The sequence below is a fragment of the Equus przewalskii genome, chromosome X (assembly GCF_037783145.1).
Source record: "Equus przewalskii isolate Varuska chromosome X, EquPr2, whole genome shotgun sequence".
NCBI classification, from domain to species: Eukaryota; Metazoa; Chordata; class Mammalia; order Perissodactyla; family Equidae; genus Equus; species Equus przewalskii.
In genome coordinates, this window is record NC_091863.1 from 60481770 (window position 1) to 60500797 (window position 19028).

At 38.7% G+C, this 19028-nt stretch overlaps 1 protein-coding gene across 5 annotated transcripts; it reads left to right on the forward strand.

The window, feature by feature from the left end:
• Positions 1-1933: 1933 nt before the first annotated feature.
• On the forward strand, positions 1934-18310 carry LOC103541437 (putative P2Y purinoceptor 10). 5 transcript variants are annotated; one of them, XM_070606222.1, is made up of 5 exons: positions 2003-2101; positions 11989-12129; positions 14356-14408; positions 15103-16061; positions 16578-18310. In XM_070606222.1, the coding sequence occupies exon 5, from the start codon at positions 16627-16629 to the stop codon at positions 17611-17613; it is 987 nt and encodes a 328-aa protein (XP_070462323.1). In that variant the 5' UTR covers positions 2003-2101; positions 11989-12129; positions 14356-14408; positions 15103-16061; positions 16578-16626; the 3' UTR covers positions 17614-18310. The 5 variants fall into 5 exon arrangements, with proteins under 5 accessions (XP_008506483.2, XP_008506482.1, XP_070462325.1 ...); XM_070606223.1 differs by lacking the exon at positions 2003-2101 and having other exon boundaries at positions 15917-16061; XM_008508260.2 differs by lacking the exons at positions 14356-14408; positions 15103-16061 and having other exon boundaries at positions 1969-2101.
• Positions 18311-19028: the final 718 nt, after the last annotated feature.

Genomic DNA, 19028 nt, shown 5'->3' on the forward strand with positions numbered 1-19028 from the left:
ACACAGAGAGAAGGGAAGAGTTTGGGCAAAATGAGACAGCTGTACTACTTCTTAGACTCTTATGACTGGATAGTTACTACTTGGTTTGAGATCATAATGATTCTTAGACCACCAGTCTTACTCAATGACTACAAGACTCTCTTCTAAAAGTTAATTTAAGATTATTGTTAAATTATCAGATTTTTTTGTTTGTCCATAGCTTTGCTTTTTTTAATTAAAACTCAAAACTTTACCTGAATCGAAATTTTCTTTGCCTAAACTGGGTCACTAACTTCTGAGCTATGTTTGCTTCCCTTTTAGGGCCAATGAGAAGAGAGGATACTTGCATGCAAGAGAGAGAAAAGAGGTAAGCTGGAAAGCTTCCTTCTTAGTAATGTTGAGATGTTGTCTGTGAAATGAAGGTGGGAGGTAATGACAACAGCTCATTGTTACAAAAAGTTTTCTTTTCTCCCTCTGTCCCAAGGTTTGGCTTTAAAGCTCAACAGGCCTGGAAATTTCTTTGTCCAGAGAAAGATCATACCCTAGGAAACCTGGCTCACGCTGCCTATAATCACAAAGGATGGATTTTTACCAGAAAGCCAATTTAATAATTTATAGTGGGGAAGAGAACTTCCAAATGGATTGAAATCTGTGTTGGCCTGTCAGTGTATTCTCCTTTTGGTAGGGATGTCAAGTCAGAAAATGAAATTAACAACAAATTGGAGCTTGATATACATAAAATTGGAATTGAGAAGGGGATTGCATGGTCAAACATGTTTCATTTGATATACCTCAGCCAGGAGGGTACCCTCTCCCTTTGCCAGTCCTCACGAGTCATCAGCCAGGTCAAGCTTTTATTTTCTAATGCCAAAAATGTCTCTTTTCCATCTCTTGATACCCTTGAACTCTGTATTAGAGATCTCTGAGTGGTGGGTATGGCTCCATTTAGTTTTCAAATAGTTCTGATTTTATAAGGAGAGCTTCTTGCAGGTCCAGGTGGTTCTCATACAAAACTATTGTCATCTACTTCCTTCTTTAATCAATCTTATCCATAAATCCAAATGCTACTGTTTGACCAAACCCACAATACTTTCTTTTTCTCCTTTGCTATGGTTATTACCGAGAAGGCTCTTTGCAGTTCCAGGCCCTGGGTTCTGAATGTGATTCCATTACAGTCCTAGAGAGGTTTATGCTGCTTTGAAAGCCTTGTTTCTCAGAACTACTCTCAGACTTGGCTAACACTATAGTCCCAAGAGTATGATCTTTTTTTATTTGCGTACTTATAAAGGCCTCATAGATATTATACATAAAGACCAAAATCTTAGTTCACTAGAGAGAGACTCTATGGTCAACATTGTTTATTTATTCATTCATAATTTGAACATTTACTTTTTCATTTATTCCATTACTTATTCATCAACAAATATTCATGAAAGTACCTTGTGATGGACTAATTATGACTACAGAGATGAGTCAAACATGATCTTTGCCCTCACGCAGTTTGCAGTATACTAAGGGGATAAGAAATGTACAAAAATAACCAAACTAAACATTAAAGTATGAGCCTTGAGATGAGAGGTCGAGAAAAGGGTACTCCAGATGGGAGAAAAAGTTTAAACAAAGGTAGTCCTACTGCTATTTGTGTTCTTGAGGTTTCCTCACCAGTTGCCCCTCAGGCTTGAAGGAGTTGCAGCTTTCTTGTTCTTAGGTAAACTCTCTTCAGATTTTGCCTCAAAATCCCATCTTGCCATGGAACCTATTAGAATCTAGTGAGACAGATAGGCATGCGGGTTGTGGTGGAAGGAGATAGGGTGAGGAACAGTGAGGAAGGCTGAAACACAATCATTTGATTTTGTACAGCCTTTGGCTCCCTGACCTTTGAATTTCTCTGCACAAATAAAATAAAAATGAAATAAAACTTGAGTAGTGTCATCTGCTCAAGGGACTTACCTTTGGTCTTTGCAAATAAGGTTTCTGTGGTGAGACACTAAATGCACTCAACTTCCTCTTTCAACAACAAATTTTTCAGTTATCAGCAGGATCCGTGCCACCCAGTTAGGCTTTTTTTTACCTCCAGCTCCCTGCAAAGAAACAAGAGTGCTAATACCGGCAAGGCTCCAGGGTAAGTTACAGCCTAGTATTTGGGAATTGGTGTTCCATATGGGAAGATTGGTGGGGATGTGAAGAACCAGGAGAGGGGCAGATGTAGGGCCAGTGTCCAAATTGAAAATGGTCCCAGGTTTCTCATTTCAGACCTCTTACAGCAGGAGAAATGGTGATTGCCCTTGAGACTGACTAGAGTACAAAGTTAGGGTTAATGCCATCAGTCTCTACCATTACTCCAGGAGCATGGAGTCTGTGAGGCAGCTTATTCTTTGATGAGGGCTCATTCTTTCTTCATCAACCAGAGAAGATGGCACAAAGTGGTAAGAAAATAGTGTGTTCAGTGAGACTCATTGGGACAACTTGACATATTCAGTCAAAAAATAGGATTTGAATTTCTGCTCTGTACAATTTGTCTAGTTGCATAATGAAGGAAAATTTTTACATATAGGCTCCTTACTTTGGTAAATTTCACTTTCACAGATACGGCAGCAAATAGTTAAGTTCTTTCAAGAGAGAAGGAAAGAAAGTCAGATCATACATTTTAAAGCTGAAAGAGCTCTTACAAATCCAAGTCTCTTACAATACGGATGGGGAAACTGAGAGCCAATGAAGTGAAGACACTTAGGATCACCCAGGTAGTTAGTGGCAGAGCTGGAACTAGAACCTGTGTCTTAAGTCATGTTCCCTTTCCCCTACAGCAGCCTAAATCTCCCAGAGATTATACTGTAAATGTATTTATAACTATGTTGAATTTTAGGTTAGGAAACGACAAAAATATCCCAGATGACAAGCCCTGGTGAAATGATTTCAGAGTCTTTTCAGAGGTGTTTCTTGATCCTTTGAAAGCTGCTTTATGACTCAAGTTCAGCCATACTGGAGAGCAGAGCCCAAAAGAGAAGCATCTGTCTTTTCAATGATTATTGTTCTTATTGCTAGGAGTGCTAGCAACCTGCCTGGTTCTAAGCCAAGAAGACTGAGTCAAAAGGAGATTGCCACTTGGGGAGTCCTTGAAGGTGGACTGTGCCACACCATTTGGTACCAGGATCATTTTGGAAAGAATGATAACAAGCTTTGTTGTGCCTTTTGGAGGAAGTAGTCTCAGTCTCCAGGATCCTGCAAGTGGGGACATTTTTATTTTGGTTGTTCAAACAGATACAGGGAGTCATTGCCATTTTTATTAATTGAGGAGTTTATCTCTTAGCAAGTGTGATACAATAAAATTATTCACTGCTGAAAATAGGTAATATACTGGTATACTGAAGTGGCAAATGGCCTGAACTACATTGAGAATCGGGTCATACATTTGGGGTAATTGTCTTTGCAATGGTTCCTGTTGAACACAGGTCCTTCTTTGGTCAAAAGCAGTTCCTTTTTTGGCTCAACTGGAAAAGTTGTTGAGTTCAAGTTATACAGACTGCTCAAATCCTGGCAGTGGTGGAGCATAAGCCTTCAAATAAGTAAGCGTACTTCTGGGTGGTTTTGGGTGGCTTTTCATGGCCAGTTGTGTTTGACATAAGTCAGTTGGTGTCCTAGGAGGCAAGACAGTATATAACCCTCTGTCACAGCTCTAGCAAAGAAGACAGAGCTGTCTGTTGTAAACCCACCCTTTCGAAGAGTTCCACCTATCAAGGAAATGGCTGGATGAGAGTCTATGCTTTATTTAAAAACTTTTGGTCAAAAAGTCTGCTTACACTCCACATCAGGATATTTTGCAGGGAAGTTTTCATCTAATATTGGTTCACAGGCAGAGTGATGAAGGAGATGGATTAATACGCAGAGTCAGAAGTCTTGGTTCTAACTAAAGTTCTCACTGTGGGTCCTTGGAAAAGTTGCTGTATTTCTCTGGATCTAAACATTCTCTCCTATAATAAGGGGAGAGAGCTTGGAATAGATGGTCTTTAATTTTTTTCCTGGCAACAGTGATTTGACTCTAGGCTTCTAGGTACCTAAGAAGAGTTACATACCCTGAAGTGGTAAATAATGGAGCCATAGTAGAGAAATCTAACCAGAGGGTACCTTCTGGAAATAATAGTCTATATCTCAAAGGGAACCCAGTAAACTTTGCCGAGGGCCATTATGTTTTTTTCAGAATAATGTTATCATGAGAGTTTCAACTTTTAGACCACAGGCCAGTGTTTCGTAAGCAATTTCCTTTTTTTATCAAGTGATAGAACACAAACAACAAACAAGAGAAAGAGTTCTGAAATCTGATTTCCACAATGACAATGTCGCTCAATCAGTATTTCTCAATGTTTTATAACTCAGGTTCCTTTTGAGAAACATAAAAATCTCACTACAAGGTTATTGTGGACATGCCTGCCTAGGAACCAGACCCTAGACTCCTAGAAAAAACTACCCCATAGCATTGATATTTTCCAGGTACTGTGTGTCCAACAGCCCAAAAAGATTTTGTAGATCAGTACTTTCATCAGTTTGTATTATAGGGACAATTGTTTTGATTTCCAATATATTTACTATAAGAAGGAATATTTTTTTCAAGTAATGCATTTTCCACTCTTCAGCTTTAAGAATTATTGCTTTGATCCTGCCAACCATCTCTCACAGCTATACTTTTTGGGGGATTTTCTAAACATAGAAAAGTATAAGATCCAACCAAAGGCCCATGGAAATTACTCTCTGTACAAGTAAAGGGTAAATAAACTAACATTTATTTAATGTCTACTGTGTACCAGACATGAAAATAGGTACTTTCATGCACATTTTTCATTTAATCTTCACAATGATCTATGTTGCAGGCACTGTGATCCTAATTCTATAAATGAGGAAACTGAAGCCTAGAGATATGACATGAGTTGTTTCAGACTAGACAGCTGATAACTGAGTCAAGATATTATCCCACATCTGCCCAAAGAACATAATTCCTTCCACCTCTAAAATGCTGCCCCAACTGCAAAAATGATATCTTATTAGGCTTCTTTCCTGGATGATTAAAAATCTGATAAACATGAATGCATGGAAGTTCAATTTTAACTTTAAGATATTAGTTTGTGAATAGTCTAATTGCTTTAATTCATTTTAAGGATAAAAATAATTTTACTCCCTCTAATTTATAGAAAAAAATGTCTAGACTTACAAAACATATCCAAATCTTTGTCTTTCTCACATAAAGCTGAGTTATTTAGAGTTGATTTGAATTAATTCAGGATATAGCAGAGCTCCAAATTCCAGTGGCTCTTCTTTGGCTGTGGTTATGTGTGACTGAATGAAGGACATCACGGTGATGGGGGTCAGACTGGCTTGGGCAATTTATATGAGACTTATGTGGTTTAAAAAAGAAGAAAAAGTAAGATAAGGCAAAGTAAGTTAGGTTCCCAATGGCCTGTAAATGTTGTCCCTAGAGAGTGGGAAGGGCACCCATTAGCAGTCTTTCCCTTTTTAATTTTTCCTTCTCCTCCCAAAAGGACAGGTCCACATATTGGTCCTATCATCAAAGAAAATAGAAAAAGCAAACTTGATAAACATATCCACTTAGTGGTATTAGTAACTTGATGAGACATTAAAAGAGGAAAAAGACAAAGAGGGTGAAGCTTTGTAAAGTCATACTAGAGAAAAAGCAGTCACGTTGATGCCAGAAGCCTAGATTCCACTCTACTCACTCTGTCACTTGCTAACCTTATGTCTTCAGGTAGATGAAGTCACTTCTTTGAGCCTCAGTTTCCTGATCTGTAAAATGAGGATGATATCCTCTGACCTGATTATTCATAATACCTTTAGTAATGATTAACAGCAATTATAGATGTAATAATGCTTTGTAAAGTGTAAATCAGCAGGTGAGCTGAGACAGTGGTGGCAGCATTAATGATGGCAGTGGCAGTGCTGTGGTAATAGGGGCAGAAGTTGAGAGGGGCCATTCCTATAAAGTCATGGCAAGTTAGAACTGTGAGGGAGTTAAAGATCATCCAGTTCAAATTGTGTTATTTTAATAATGATGGAAATGAAACCAACAGAAGAGAAGGGGCTTAACTGGGCAGCACAAAGAGTTAGTATTTGAATAGTTACCGGAATCCAGGTGTCTTAGCTTCAAATCCACTCACTCCTTTCAATATATTCTACTGCATTTGAATCCTCCTCACTACAACGTCTTGTCAAGCCAGGTCACCACTATTATAAAGAAATTGTTCCAGTACTCTATCTGCAGATCTATTACGGTTTGGGTTCATGGGCAAAACTCCATAAAGATCCTTGGTTTTGATACAATCCTACCCTGACACCTGGTGGGCAGTCATTTGCCACATATGCATAGTTATACAAGTGCTAGAACTAGAACTGAGAACAATAGCTTCTTTATCTTTGAAGAACAGTTTATTTACAGAAAATCCATTTTAAAATATCTTTCTGTCTGTGCAATAAGTTGTTTTTATAAGAAGAATTTTAGCTTTTTCTGCTCATGAAGACCCTTATCACAACTGAAATCATAATAGCTATGACTTTGAGAAAGAAACTCAACCCTGATGAACCTCCATCTTATGATCTGTAAAAGGGTATAATAATTAACTCAGAGCTCTTGCAAGGATTAGAGGTAACATATGAATAACCCTTAGCTAGTGGCTGACAGGATGCATGTGGAAACTTCTTGGACTTAGTATTTCAGTGAAATTTAGGAGTCTGGTACAAATTCTGATGACATAATAATATAAGGTCACTTTTGCTGTTCCTTTGTGAAACCACAGCGTTGACCTAGGTGTTTGGGAAGGGAAGCTGCCTTTGGGAGGATGTTACTGGTACCTGCTAAGTTTTTGGATTCATCTCCATTGAATCATATTTAAAGACCTGACATACTTTTGTGTTCGGAGACAAAATTTAGTTATTTTCATAAAGTCAAGTGTTTAATGACCAAATTCATACTTAAACTTATGAGATCCTGTTGGATTTTAAATAAAAAGCTGGGAGTGCAAGTTTTGGAGCTCTTAAGCATCCACATTTATTAGACTCCAACTTTTTATCCTTGCCTTGACCATGTTTTCCTCAGTAGCAAAGGGAGAAAGATTATGATTGTGGCTTGGGAGAGTAGCTCATGAGAGAGACGTTAGAAGTAAAATTGCCTTAGGCTCTGCTAACTTGTGTCTGTTCTCCATAGTCTTACCTTTACAAACAAATGTGCATGAACTGAGATCCTACTACATGCCTAACCTTCTGCTAAACAAAATGAAGAATATAAAAGTCTGACACAGAGTTTTCCCTCAGAGAGACTACATTCATATAGTGCAGCCCTTACATCCAGTAAGAGTACAAAGAAGGAGGAAGTTAGAACAGAGTTGCCCAGTGCAAAGACAAAATGAAAGTTGACATGGGACCTTGAGAGAGGAGTAAAATATTGACCTCTGAGATGGAATCTAGGGAGAAAGGAGTTTGATGGCATTTTAGTCACAACTTTACATCAATATTCTTTATCAGGAACATCCTTAGAGCCACACATTAAAAGTGAATCTTGATGGCTGAAAGATGGTAGCTGATTTTTCTACTTTAATTATTAGAATAGAACTCTGTGCTGGCCATTCCCTTTGAATTTGGCTTCTGTCATCAAATACCTCTTTCAGGAGAAGAGGCATCCCTCTTCACGGTCCTGGCCTTTGGTGTAGGTAGCATATAGCCTGAACAGAGGACTGCACACTAGAGAAAACAAGAGGCCTTTACTTTTATAAGGCTGATATTGAAGGCACTGGGAATTCTGTTCTCATCTCTATTTGGGTGTTCACAACTGCAGAGTTAAGGGCTGAAGTGTTGCTGAGGATATGGCATTTTCACAGGTCATAATTCTGCCTGGCCTTTTTTGTCTATGTGGTCCTACTTAGCTGAGTTGGTTATGCAATATCAATGACATTAAGTCCTTGGAGTTAATTCTTACATGGGCCAGTTAACATCAATTGTTTTAATACTGCTGTATATTTAGCCTTGTTCTAGGGTTAGAGAGAAAGAGAGAGAGAAAGAAATTTAGGGCATGGTCCCTGACTGCACAATGCTCACAGCCCAGTGTCAAGAGATCCATAAATAGTTAAACAATGTAAGAATTGTCATAAGGCAAAATCCTTGTTCAGTTAAAGATATTTACTGAATGATTATGTGCCAGTCATTCTGCTAGGTTCTGGAGATTTAAAGATCAGTAAGACATGGTCTTTGCCCTCAAAATGCTCATAGTTTAGTTAGAAATACAGAGACATAAATGGAAACATTAAATATAATGAAGTAAATGTATTGTTAAAGTAATTCCTGTGGTGACATTGTAGCCCAAATTGTGTTTTTGATGCATGATTTGGTAGCAGAGTAGAGAACAGATTTTAAAAGGACAATCCTTCAGGCAGATAGACCAGTTAATGAGTGTTTTCATAATCCAGAGAGATAGGAAAGAGAGAGGGAGAGGGAGACAGAGGAAACTTGGTTTATTGAATAAAAGAGAAGAAGGGGTCTAAGATTATTCTAAGGATTATGGCTCTTGTAACTCGATAGATGCTGGATAAGTAAAAGGTCCGGGAGTATGGTGTTTTGTTTGGGACATATTCATTTTGAGATGTCTGTGAGACATTCAAATGGGAAACCTCAGCTGGAAGTTGGACATATAGATTTAATATCTGAGGAGAGGACAGGCCAGGACATAGAGACGTGAAAGTCATCAGGAAATGAGTGGTAATTGAAGCCATGAAAGTGGATGATGTTACTTAGCTCGAGGATGCTGAATAAAAAGAGAAGATATAGACCTAGGGAAATGAACATTTAAAGGATGTGTACAGCTAAAAGAAGCCATGCAAGAGACTCAACATAAATATACATATAGATCAAAAGAGAATTAAGAAAGAGTTGTGGCTTAGAAGCCAAGGCAAGAGAATGTTTCAAAAAGATGGAAGTGGTCAGACTGTGTCCAAGGCAGCAGAGAACTCCTGCACGATTTAGCAACATGATGGTCACTTGTCATCTTTGCCAAAACAGTTTCAGTGAGGTTGTGAGAGTATACACACCACTTTAGAATGCATTGAAGAATGGATATAAAGTGAGGAAAAGGAAACAATCTGTGCAAACAACTACTGTGAGAAGTTTATTTAAGAAGAGGAGGGGAGTGACAAAGAGCTAGAATAAGATGCATAGACAAGAGAAGAATTATTTTGGAGATTGGAGAGACTTGATAACAAAGATCTAACTAAGAGTGGAGGACAGCATGATGATCTAGGAGTGAAAGAGAATGATTAATGAAAGAAGATCCTGAGAGAGATAAAAGGGATTAAGAGCATGGGAACTCATCTTGAAAAACAGGAAAGGCAGCTGTGTTGAAAAGTAAGAATGATGCAGCTATAGATAAGATTGCGTGTGTTGGGAGGAGACAATGGATGAAATTGAGTTGCTTCCCACCCAATAACCTCAATTTTCTCTGAGATTTAAGATGTAAAACCCTCTGCTGAGAAAGATGAGGGTGGGAGATCAGGAGAGAAGAAGCTTTAGCAGAGTTGTGAAGGTGCTGAACGGCCACCATGGGGATAGGAGAAGGTACTAATCAGGGGTGTGCAAAAAGAGTCTGGAGCAAAAGATTTTAGGCTGGAGATCATAAATTTCTAGTTTCGACATTCCAAATAGATCCTGGTATTTTTTAATAGGATCATTCAGTAGTTTGGATAGTAAAAAAGAAAATGGATTGTGGACTTGATCTGGGATTAACGCCTTGCTAGGTTGGTGCAGCAGAAGAATGGTGAATAAGGAAGTTGAGGGTTCTTGTGTTAGAGCAGTTAATTTGACCATTTAACCTAGGCTGTGTAGGGGAGGAAGTAAGAAGGAGGAAGGTGCTAAGTCAGATCAGGAGAAATGGAGACATTTAGAAATTTAAGGTCTCTGGGAGTGTATGGTGAATTTGCAGTGAAGCGATTATAATGTTAGAGAAAGAAGACCATTTGAAGAGTCAGGAATTGCTGAAGTTTGGCAGAAAGTATACATTTGAAAAGTCCTGGAATAAGGAAGAAGTGATTTGGCTCAGATTGTCAGGAAAGGTGAATGCTGTGAGCTGCTGATCTGAAAAGGCTTTGGAAAAGTGCAAAACTTTGCTTTCATTCTATAACATTTCACACGTTTTATAAATGAAATTATCTTCAACTCTTCAGTCAGTCTCCAAAACTGGTCAATTCCATCTCTGTCTTTCACTTGAAATTCTAATATTCCTCCCATACCAAGTTCAGAGCTTATTTCTCATTACCTTGACTCTTGCAACAACAGAGTGACCAACTATCCTGTTTGCCCTGTACTGTCATGGTTTTAGGACTGAAAATTCTACATCCCAGGAAATCCTTAGTCCTAGGCAAACCTAGACTGTCACCCTACAAACTCCCAACTAATTTGGACCTCCTGTCTTTAGTCTCCCATCTTTCCAATCCATCTTCCACACTGTTGTGGGAGTGATATTTCTACAACACAAGTATGGTAATATCACACCTCTTCCCAGAATCCTTCAGTGATTCCCTAGAAAACCCTCCATGATCTGATTGCACCTACCTTTTTAGTCACTTTTCCCTTCCACTATCTTCTCCCATTCTCACCTGCCATTGCACCTTCCCCACCATTTCACTGTGTTCTTCAGCTGGTCTAGAACACTTATTATTCCTTTCCATAGGCCATTCATTTTTATATGTTGGGACCTTTGAATTCTATTCATTCACCTTTGGAATTCCTTTTCCATCCTTTCTTCCCCTACACTCTGCCCATCCTTACAACTGTTCATTGAAAATGGACTTAAGCTACAAGTTGACCTTCCTATCTTCCTCTGCTGTACAGGATTCATTTCTACTTCTAAAGAAACTTCTTTGTTATCTTTTTCATGGCATGTTTAAACATATATTTTAGTTAGTTATTCTTATATCTGTCTTTTCTAAATAATTATAAAGTTCTTGAGGACAACAGTCATGTGTTATTCTTCTGGGAAATTTTCCACCACACTCCACCGTCCTCAGCAATTAGCATATTGGGTAAACACAGAGCAGAATGTCCTTTTGCTGGATGAAACTGTGAATTGCTAAATCCTAGATGAATCGTAGTGATAATACAGTGTAGGTTTTCCTGAAGAGATTGGACTTAACCACAGTTTTGAAAAGGTGCTAGGATTTAAATACAATAGTGTATAATTCAGGCAAAATAAGGTTAACGTTATCTCTTCCCCAGCCACTATCTTTGTTTTTCTCTCCACACCTGTCCCTACAGGAACCAGTAAGAAAATGTAGTTGGCTTGGCACAAGTGCCATGTTGTCTGGCTCAAGGTGCTCTGTCTCTCAGAATTTAAAGACTTTATCTTTCCTTTTTCTCCAAAAGCCCCCTGGGTACATAGTTGTGTATTTTTAGTTGTGAGTCCTTTAGTTTGTGGAGTCTCTTAGAATTTAATAGAAGGATCCTGACATGGTATACAGAGCATTGAATAAGAGGCCTAAACACCTGAATTCTGGTCCTAGTTCCACCATATTCTAACCCTGTGACCTTGAACAGGGAACTGGATTGTTCTTGAATGCATCTCTTTGTCAACTAAACACTATGGTAGGGATATTACTGGTATCTGTTCCATTTACCTCACAGGGATGATGCTATGCTACTGTGAGGATTTATCACCTATGCCATTCACCTCAGTTCTTGCCACGCACTGATTGTGATATTGGAGATTTTTTAAAATATTTCCCTCACCAGACCAGAAGTTTCTCGGGGACAGAGATTATGAGAGACAATTCTATATTCTTCCAGCACAGAGTTCACAGAATGGTGCTTATTAAATATAGGTTGAATGAATGATGGCCTCCAAGGCAGTGAGAGACCTCAAAAAGCCATGGAAAAAAGTAAATAGACAAGAGTCATTTTCCCTTTATGCTTACTCTCCATATGTGGAGAGCTTTGCGAACTACAGATGCAGACTTCTCACTCTCATTCCAGGTTCCATGCATAGGTGGGTAGAAATTCATCTGCTGTTGAGATGAGGCAGGTGTACCCTTTGTAGAATGACACCAACAAAAATATGGGATTGAGATGCTTTTGGAAGCAGATCAAAAGGACTACCCTCTTCCTGAGATCCAGGTAACAATGTTGATAGTATTCTGAGAACTTGGGCTGTGCTGGTTTCTACCCAGAGGATATATCTGATCATCTGTGATTTCTAAATTAATTATTTTGATTTTCTCTCAGGCTTCTACAGGCATGGCTTTTCTAAGTTGAAAGGGTTAAGTGCAGGGAATATTGAGGATAAAGTTGACATATCAAGGTTTATACTTTTGCTTATTGCTTCTAAATAGGGACTTTAAACTATCGTGTATGCAACTCATTCCAATCATACAATCTTTCTTTGAGTGTCTACTAAGTAGCAGGCTAAGTCTAGGATATATGGTGTGAACAGAACAGATCTTGCAATAGCACTAAGGGAGCTAACAGCACAGTGGGTAAATAGCCAATAAATAAGTAAACAAACATCTAAATTAGAGATGTTGATGCTACAAAGAGAAAGAATAAAGAGTATGAGAGTACGTAATGATGTATATGATTGCCTAGATAGTATTGGCCATGAAAGTCTCTCTGACCTGCAAACTGATGTTAAAAGGAGCCAGATATGTGAAGATTTAGAGGAACAGAATTCCAGAAAGAAGGAACGACATGTGCAGAAGCCTTTGTCAGGAAAAAAACCTTGGCTTGTTCTAGAAACTGAAAGAATCTCAGTGCAGTTGAAACATAGAGAATGAAGAAGAGAATGGTATGAGGTGATGTTGAAGGGCACAAGAGCCATATTAGATATGGCCTTTAGGCTACAATGAAAAGATTAGCCTTAATACAAAAGAGAACTGACAAGAACTTTAGGCAGGAGAATGACATGATATTTCAAAAGAAGATCACTTGGGCCACAGTGTGGAAAAAGTTAGAAGGGATCAAGAGATAACATAGTCCCTGCCATGAAGGAGTGCAAAATCCAGTTGAGAAAAACATGTTAACAGAATTTCAGTAAGTGTGGTAAGTGCCATGACAGAGATAAGGAAGTATAGAGACAAGCAAGGGTTCCAATTCCAATATACTACCTCTACACTATGCAAATTTTGTGACTTTGGCGTAACTTATTCAACCTCTCTTGGTCTCGGTTTCCTCATTTATAATATGAAAATAATCATAGGCTGCTACGAAGATTAATGAAATAACATGTGAAGAGTGCTTAGTCTGTAAATAAATTGCAGCCCTCAATAAAAGGTAGCCATAATTAAAATTAGTGTTAGACACAGTATAGGGAATGGACTGCAGGGGGCATGATTGGGGTGCAGGAAGCCCAGTAAGGCATCTGTTAGAACAGTCAAGAGGAATGTTCACAGTGGCCTGTATTAGGATGGCAACAGTGGAAGTGTACATGGATTGGAGATAAGTTTGAGAGCATTTTAGGGGAATCACTTGGTTTCTGACCGGATGTGGACAAAATGTAGTCATAGGGGTTGGATAAATCCCCAGTTTCCAGCTTGAGTTTCTGGGAGGGAGAATCATGACACATTTAGAAGTGGAGCTCAGATTCATGAGTGAATCACCAGTCTCCCACTTCTTTCTGCGACAGGAATCAAAGATATGTCCAGATTGAAGGGGAGGAGAAATTAGCAACACAGGGGACACAGACTAACCAGAAAAATCAACCATAGAGTCAGAACTAAAGGAGAGACCGAGAGAGAGGCAGAGACAGAGAGAAGGGTTATACTCTCTCTAGAGTTTCTCTTTAGCCCTTCTATTCAGCATTTTCCTGTTAGTAGCTTCTCAGCTTGTTCTCCTTTCTTAAATTTCAGAAACGTCACAAATTGTCCGTAGCAAGCTAAATGTTCCCTCTCTGAGAGAGTTTATATTTCTGTCTTACCCAAAACAAATTCCCCCAGCCTCTCCCTACCATGGGGATTTTACATTTAATTGTCATCAAACAGATTTGGGGGAAATCCCTTCCTATCTCCCCTTCGGTCTGGAAAAGAGAAGAGGTTTTGGAAAGCAGGCCATGCAAATCTCCAAGCTTACAATAAACTGAATTGCAAAGGCATAAGAAGCCACAGAGAAAAGAAAGTGTGAACGTGACCTTTAGCATACTGTTCTGGCCCAATAGGGCTCTGTTATTTAACACAGAGGTATGAACAGAACATGCTGCTTTAGAAAATGAAACTTTCTACACCAGTTATGCAGAAACAAATACCCATGTCTCTAAAATGCAAAAGTGGAAGTGTAATTTTGGTGAGTGTGAGCTTTCTTAGTTCTTGGAATTATAATGTATTTGATGTATCTTCCCTTGCTCTCTCACAGCTTCATCATGGATAATAGATAATAGTAGAAACAGTGCCAATACTGAAGTCAAAGTGAGTGGTGAGAAGGGATGGGGGACATGTGTGGGGGCAGGTGTTTAGTTATATCCTGATGGCTTAATCTTAGTGTTATAAGTTCATAAGTTCTTACTATGGGATTAAAAATGTTCTGCCATAATGTGCCTTCCAGATGTTACAATGAGCCTCATTCTCTTAAGTAGTCCCTCCTGAGCAGAGAGAGGCAAGTGGTATAGTGGAAATAGCATAGACCTTGGAACAAGTAAGGCATGATAGTAAATCTCATTTTCACCATTTTCTAGCTTTGTTACCTCAGACAATTTACTGAATGTCTCTGAACCCCAGTTACCTGATCTGCACTATGAGAGGAATAATGGTACCCATCTTTTAGGATGGTTGTAAGAATTAAATTAAACAATGCATGTGAAAAATTCCACTGCAGATTCTGGGGTCCATCATTGATACTCACAACATGATAATTATTTTCTGTCTTTTCACCTGTGGGCACATGTCCACCTTCTGTTCAAGGTCATACATACATAAGTAAGATGACTGCTTGACTCTTTAGGATATATCACAGATAGGCTAAGTACGGGGGATGGAATATAAGGGGAGGGAAAGTGAAATTACTCTTTAAAGTAATAGTAGCTCATAATGTTGACTCTGTTTTATCTATGAATTTATCACTTGGGGTTCTGTTCTAATGTTACATTTCTATGTCTTGAAACAGGACTTAAAATGACATAGGAAGTCATTCTGCTACTTAGGAGAAGAATCTGAAAGCATGCCACTCCTTTATTTTTGTAAAATTACTTAAAATAAAACAAAATAAAATCAAGAACAACAAAACCCTTACTCCATTTGAAGAATAACCTCATTACTTTATTTCTTCCACTTTTAGTTCTAAATGCAATAAACATTCCTGAAATATGGACAGAAGCTATGTTTGTAAAATTTAGTGTTTGGGAGGAAAATAAATGATGAAGAGAAGGGTGTCTATAAAGATTAGGCACCTTGCCCCTCCATTTGAAGTCCCAGATCTTCCATTTAGTAGCTTATGGCCTTAATAAACTCCTCTCTGGGCCTGGCTTCTTCTACCTGTATTATGTGGAGGCTGAATTAAATGATTTTCCAATGTCCTTTCCAGTCTGAAATCATACAAGTAAGTTAAAGTAAAATAATGATATTGTTGCTCTCCTGCCATTCTTATTTGCAGGCAGCCTGCATAAATCCATGGCCAGATCTTAAGAAGCCCTAAAGATTACTCTGTATTCCCCATGCCCTACATATAATACATAATACAAACTACACTAAAGCATAAAATAAGATTAAGGAAATCCACAAAACTTTTTTTCCTTATGATGACTACTTTAATGAAAAATAAGTATTAAATCTTAAGTTTTTCCAAAAAAATGATTTTAGTGGACTGTTTTGCTGGTGCTCTAATCAATGTTCACTGTGACTATTGGATAATCTGCAATGTCCATGATGTCACATCAATACAGAATTCCCCTTAGACGGAGAAATGATCTCTTCTTTTCTAGATAATACAAAGGAAAATATCCTGGTTCAGTTTCTAAATTTATATATTACTGAAATTTTTCATGTAAATTTGGAATGAAACCTAAGCCAAGAGAGAAAGACAAAGTGCACAAGAACAACCAGCTACTGTGATACAATAATAAGGAGGTAAGATTCCCAAGCCCTGAAAATCAACTAGGATACTGGCAATGCAGGCTAAAGGAAGCAGGGTCACTTTTCAAGTGCTGGAGTGCCAAGATAGGAAGTCAGGACCTAATGGGCAAGGTGGCAGACAAAGGAGAGGCAAGGGGACCTAAAAGGTGAGACAGTATTCACTCTAATCAGGGCTTGGGGCAAGACAAATTTGAACACAAAAGCAGTAGTCTCAAATGCCACACCCTTTTGGCTATGGTGAGAACAATAGACTGAATATTTCAGTACATCCTTGTCTGCAACACAACTTAGGCTCTAGCAGGGTAGTTTGGAGACGATTTCATGATTCCCTAACTGATTTCACTAGGTGACTTTGGATCAGTATATCTTCCTTGAGCATCTACTTCTTCATCTGTAAACAAGCCCCTTCTAATTTTAATATTCTATGCCTCTGTAAGTATAAAAAGGAATCTGAATGTTGGCTAAAGAACTACTTAACTAATATACTCTTCTTTTCTTTGTTTTGGGCAGGGATCATAACTTCACGGCTTACTTTGATGATTATACTGAAATATTCGTGATGGGTGGCAACAGTACCAGCAATGCTGAGACTGACTGCAATGTCACTAATGTGACATTTCAGTACTCCCTTTATGCAACCACCTACATCCTCATATTCATCCCTGGTCTTCTGGCCAACAGTGCAGCCTTGTGGGTTCTGTGCCGCTTCATCAGCAAGAAAAATAAAGCCATCATTTTCATGATCAACCTCTCTGTGGCTGACCTTGCTCACGTGCTGTCCTTACCCCTCCGGATTTACTATTACATCAGCCACCATTGGCCTTTCCAGAGGGCCCTTTGCCTGCTGTGTTTCTACCTGAAGTATCTCAACATGTATGCCAGCATTTGCTTCCTGACGTGCATCAGCCTTCAGAGGTGCTTCTTTCTCCTCAAGCCCTTTAGGGCCAGAGACTGGAAGCGTAGGTATGATGTGGGCATCAGTGCTGCCATCTGGGTCATCGTGGGGACAGCCTGTTTGCCATTTCCCATCCTGAGAAGCACGGATTTATCCAACAACACTGAGTCCTGCTTTGCTGATCTTGGTTACAAGAAAATGAATGCAGTGGCTTTGGTTGGGATGATTACAGTTGCTGAGCTGTCAGGATTTGTGATCCCAGTAGTCATCATCGCATGGTGTACCTGGAAAACTACTATATCCCTGAGACAACCACCAATTGCTTTGCAAGGAATTGGTGAGAGGCAGAAAGCACTGAGGATGGTTTTCATGTGTGCTGCAGTCTTCTTCATCTGCTTCACTCCTTATCATATTAACTTTATTTTTTACACCATGGTAAAGGAAACCATCATTAGCAGTTGTCCCATTGTCCGAAGCACCCTGTATTTCCATCCTTTTTGTCTATGCCTCGCAAGTATCTGCTGCCTTTTGGATCCAATTCTTTATTACTTCATGGCCTCAGAGTTTCGTGACCAACTATCCCGCCATGGCAGTTCTGTGACCCGTTCCCGCCTCATGAGCAGGGAGAGTGGTTCATCAACGGTTGGCTAAAAATAAAATAACTCTTCAATTATGACTTTGTTTAACTATGTTCCCTTGCTTTTTCCAAAGGCCAGAATGACCAGCCAGACAATTTCTTTAATCGATATTTGGAAACAACATGAATATCTTGTTGTATGATAGTTGTGGTCGCAGGGGTGTGATGGTGGAGGCAGAGTGTGAAAAATGTGGGAGAGGAAGGGAAGATGGAATTTGCCTGTTTCTTCTTTGAAATTCAAGGCACTTTTTTATTTAGGAAACCTAGATCAAGTTTTTACAGGTATTTTCAACCAAATGGAAATTGGATATTTTATCTTAAACGTTTCTTCAGTAAATATGATGTTAGTAAGATACAATAAATACATGAATCTTTTATAGTACATGAATCTTTTATAGAACGTAAAAGTAAATCTCTTTCATATGAAGACCTTTATATGTGAATGAGAGGAAAAATATCCAGTCTTTCTAAGAGATAAATGCACAGGCAAGGGGGAGTGAAGATTGAAGCAGTGTGCATAAATTTTAAGACCCCAAATCTATTACTGAATAAAGAGCATGGGAATTTGTTTATTCACTGAAAATGTATTGGATATCTATTGTATTCTAGGTTCCCACTTTCTTAGGTACTTACACATGTAGGATCTCATCTGGCCGTTTAATAAACTTGTGGAAATTTCCAATACAAATGAATAAATGGAACCTCAAAGAAGTGAAGCAGCTTGCCTTGGGATAAACAGTGGTGAGCCAAATTTTTTCCTGTATATACGACATATGCTTAAGTTATTCCCTCTATTTCTGTTGTTGCCTTTATTAAGTCGATACTAAACTCGGTTTAAAGACACAGACTAAAGCTAAGCTACATAAGACCAAGACCATTTCTACACAATTTGCCTGAGCTTATCTGAAAAGTCTGTGGGTTGTGGGGATGGCATGTCAGGCTTCAGGCTGCAGAGTATCAAATGATAAATAGATAGATTGTTCTAATACTGCCCCTATCTACTGAGTCTTGATGATCAGGGCTATAGAAGATCCAAAGAGTTCATTATTTCCCAGAAAATATATTTTAAGGCTTAATATAGGTCATACAAACCCCATAAAAGGATAAAGGAAAGAAAGCTGTAAAGCTGAGAGATGAGCATTCCGTGAAATTTAGATATTTTTTGGAATTGGTCCAAGGTCTTTTTTCTTAAACATTACTCGACTAACTCTCAACAAATTTGTGTATATTAAGAAGCTTCTCTATGAGCAGAGCTCACAGAACTGCATTAGAAAGAGAAAACATCACACCATGAATGAACTGAAGAAAAGTGTGTATCTTCCTTCTAGCAATCTTCTTATCTTCATTTTTCTAGAGGTTATAGCTATTATTTCAGAGCCATTATGGAGGATTTGAATACAAGCAATCCTCAGCTTATCACGTTGGCACT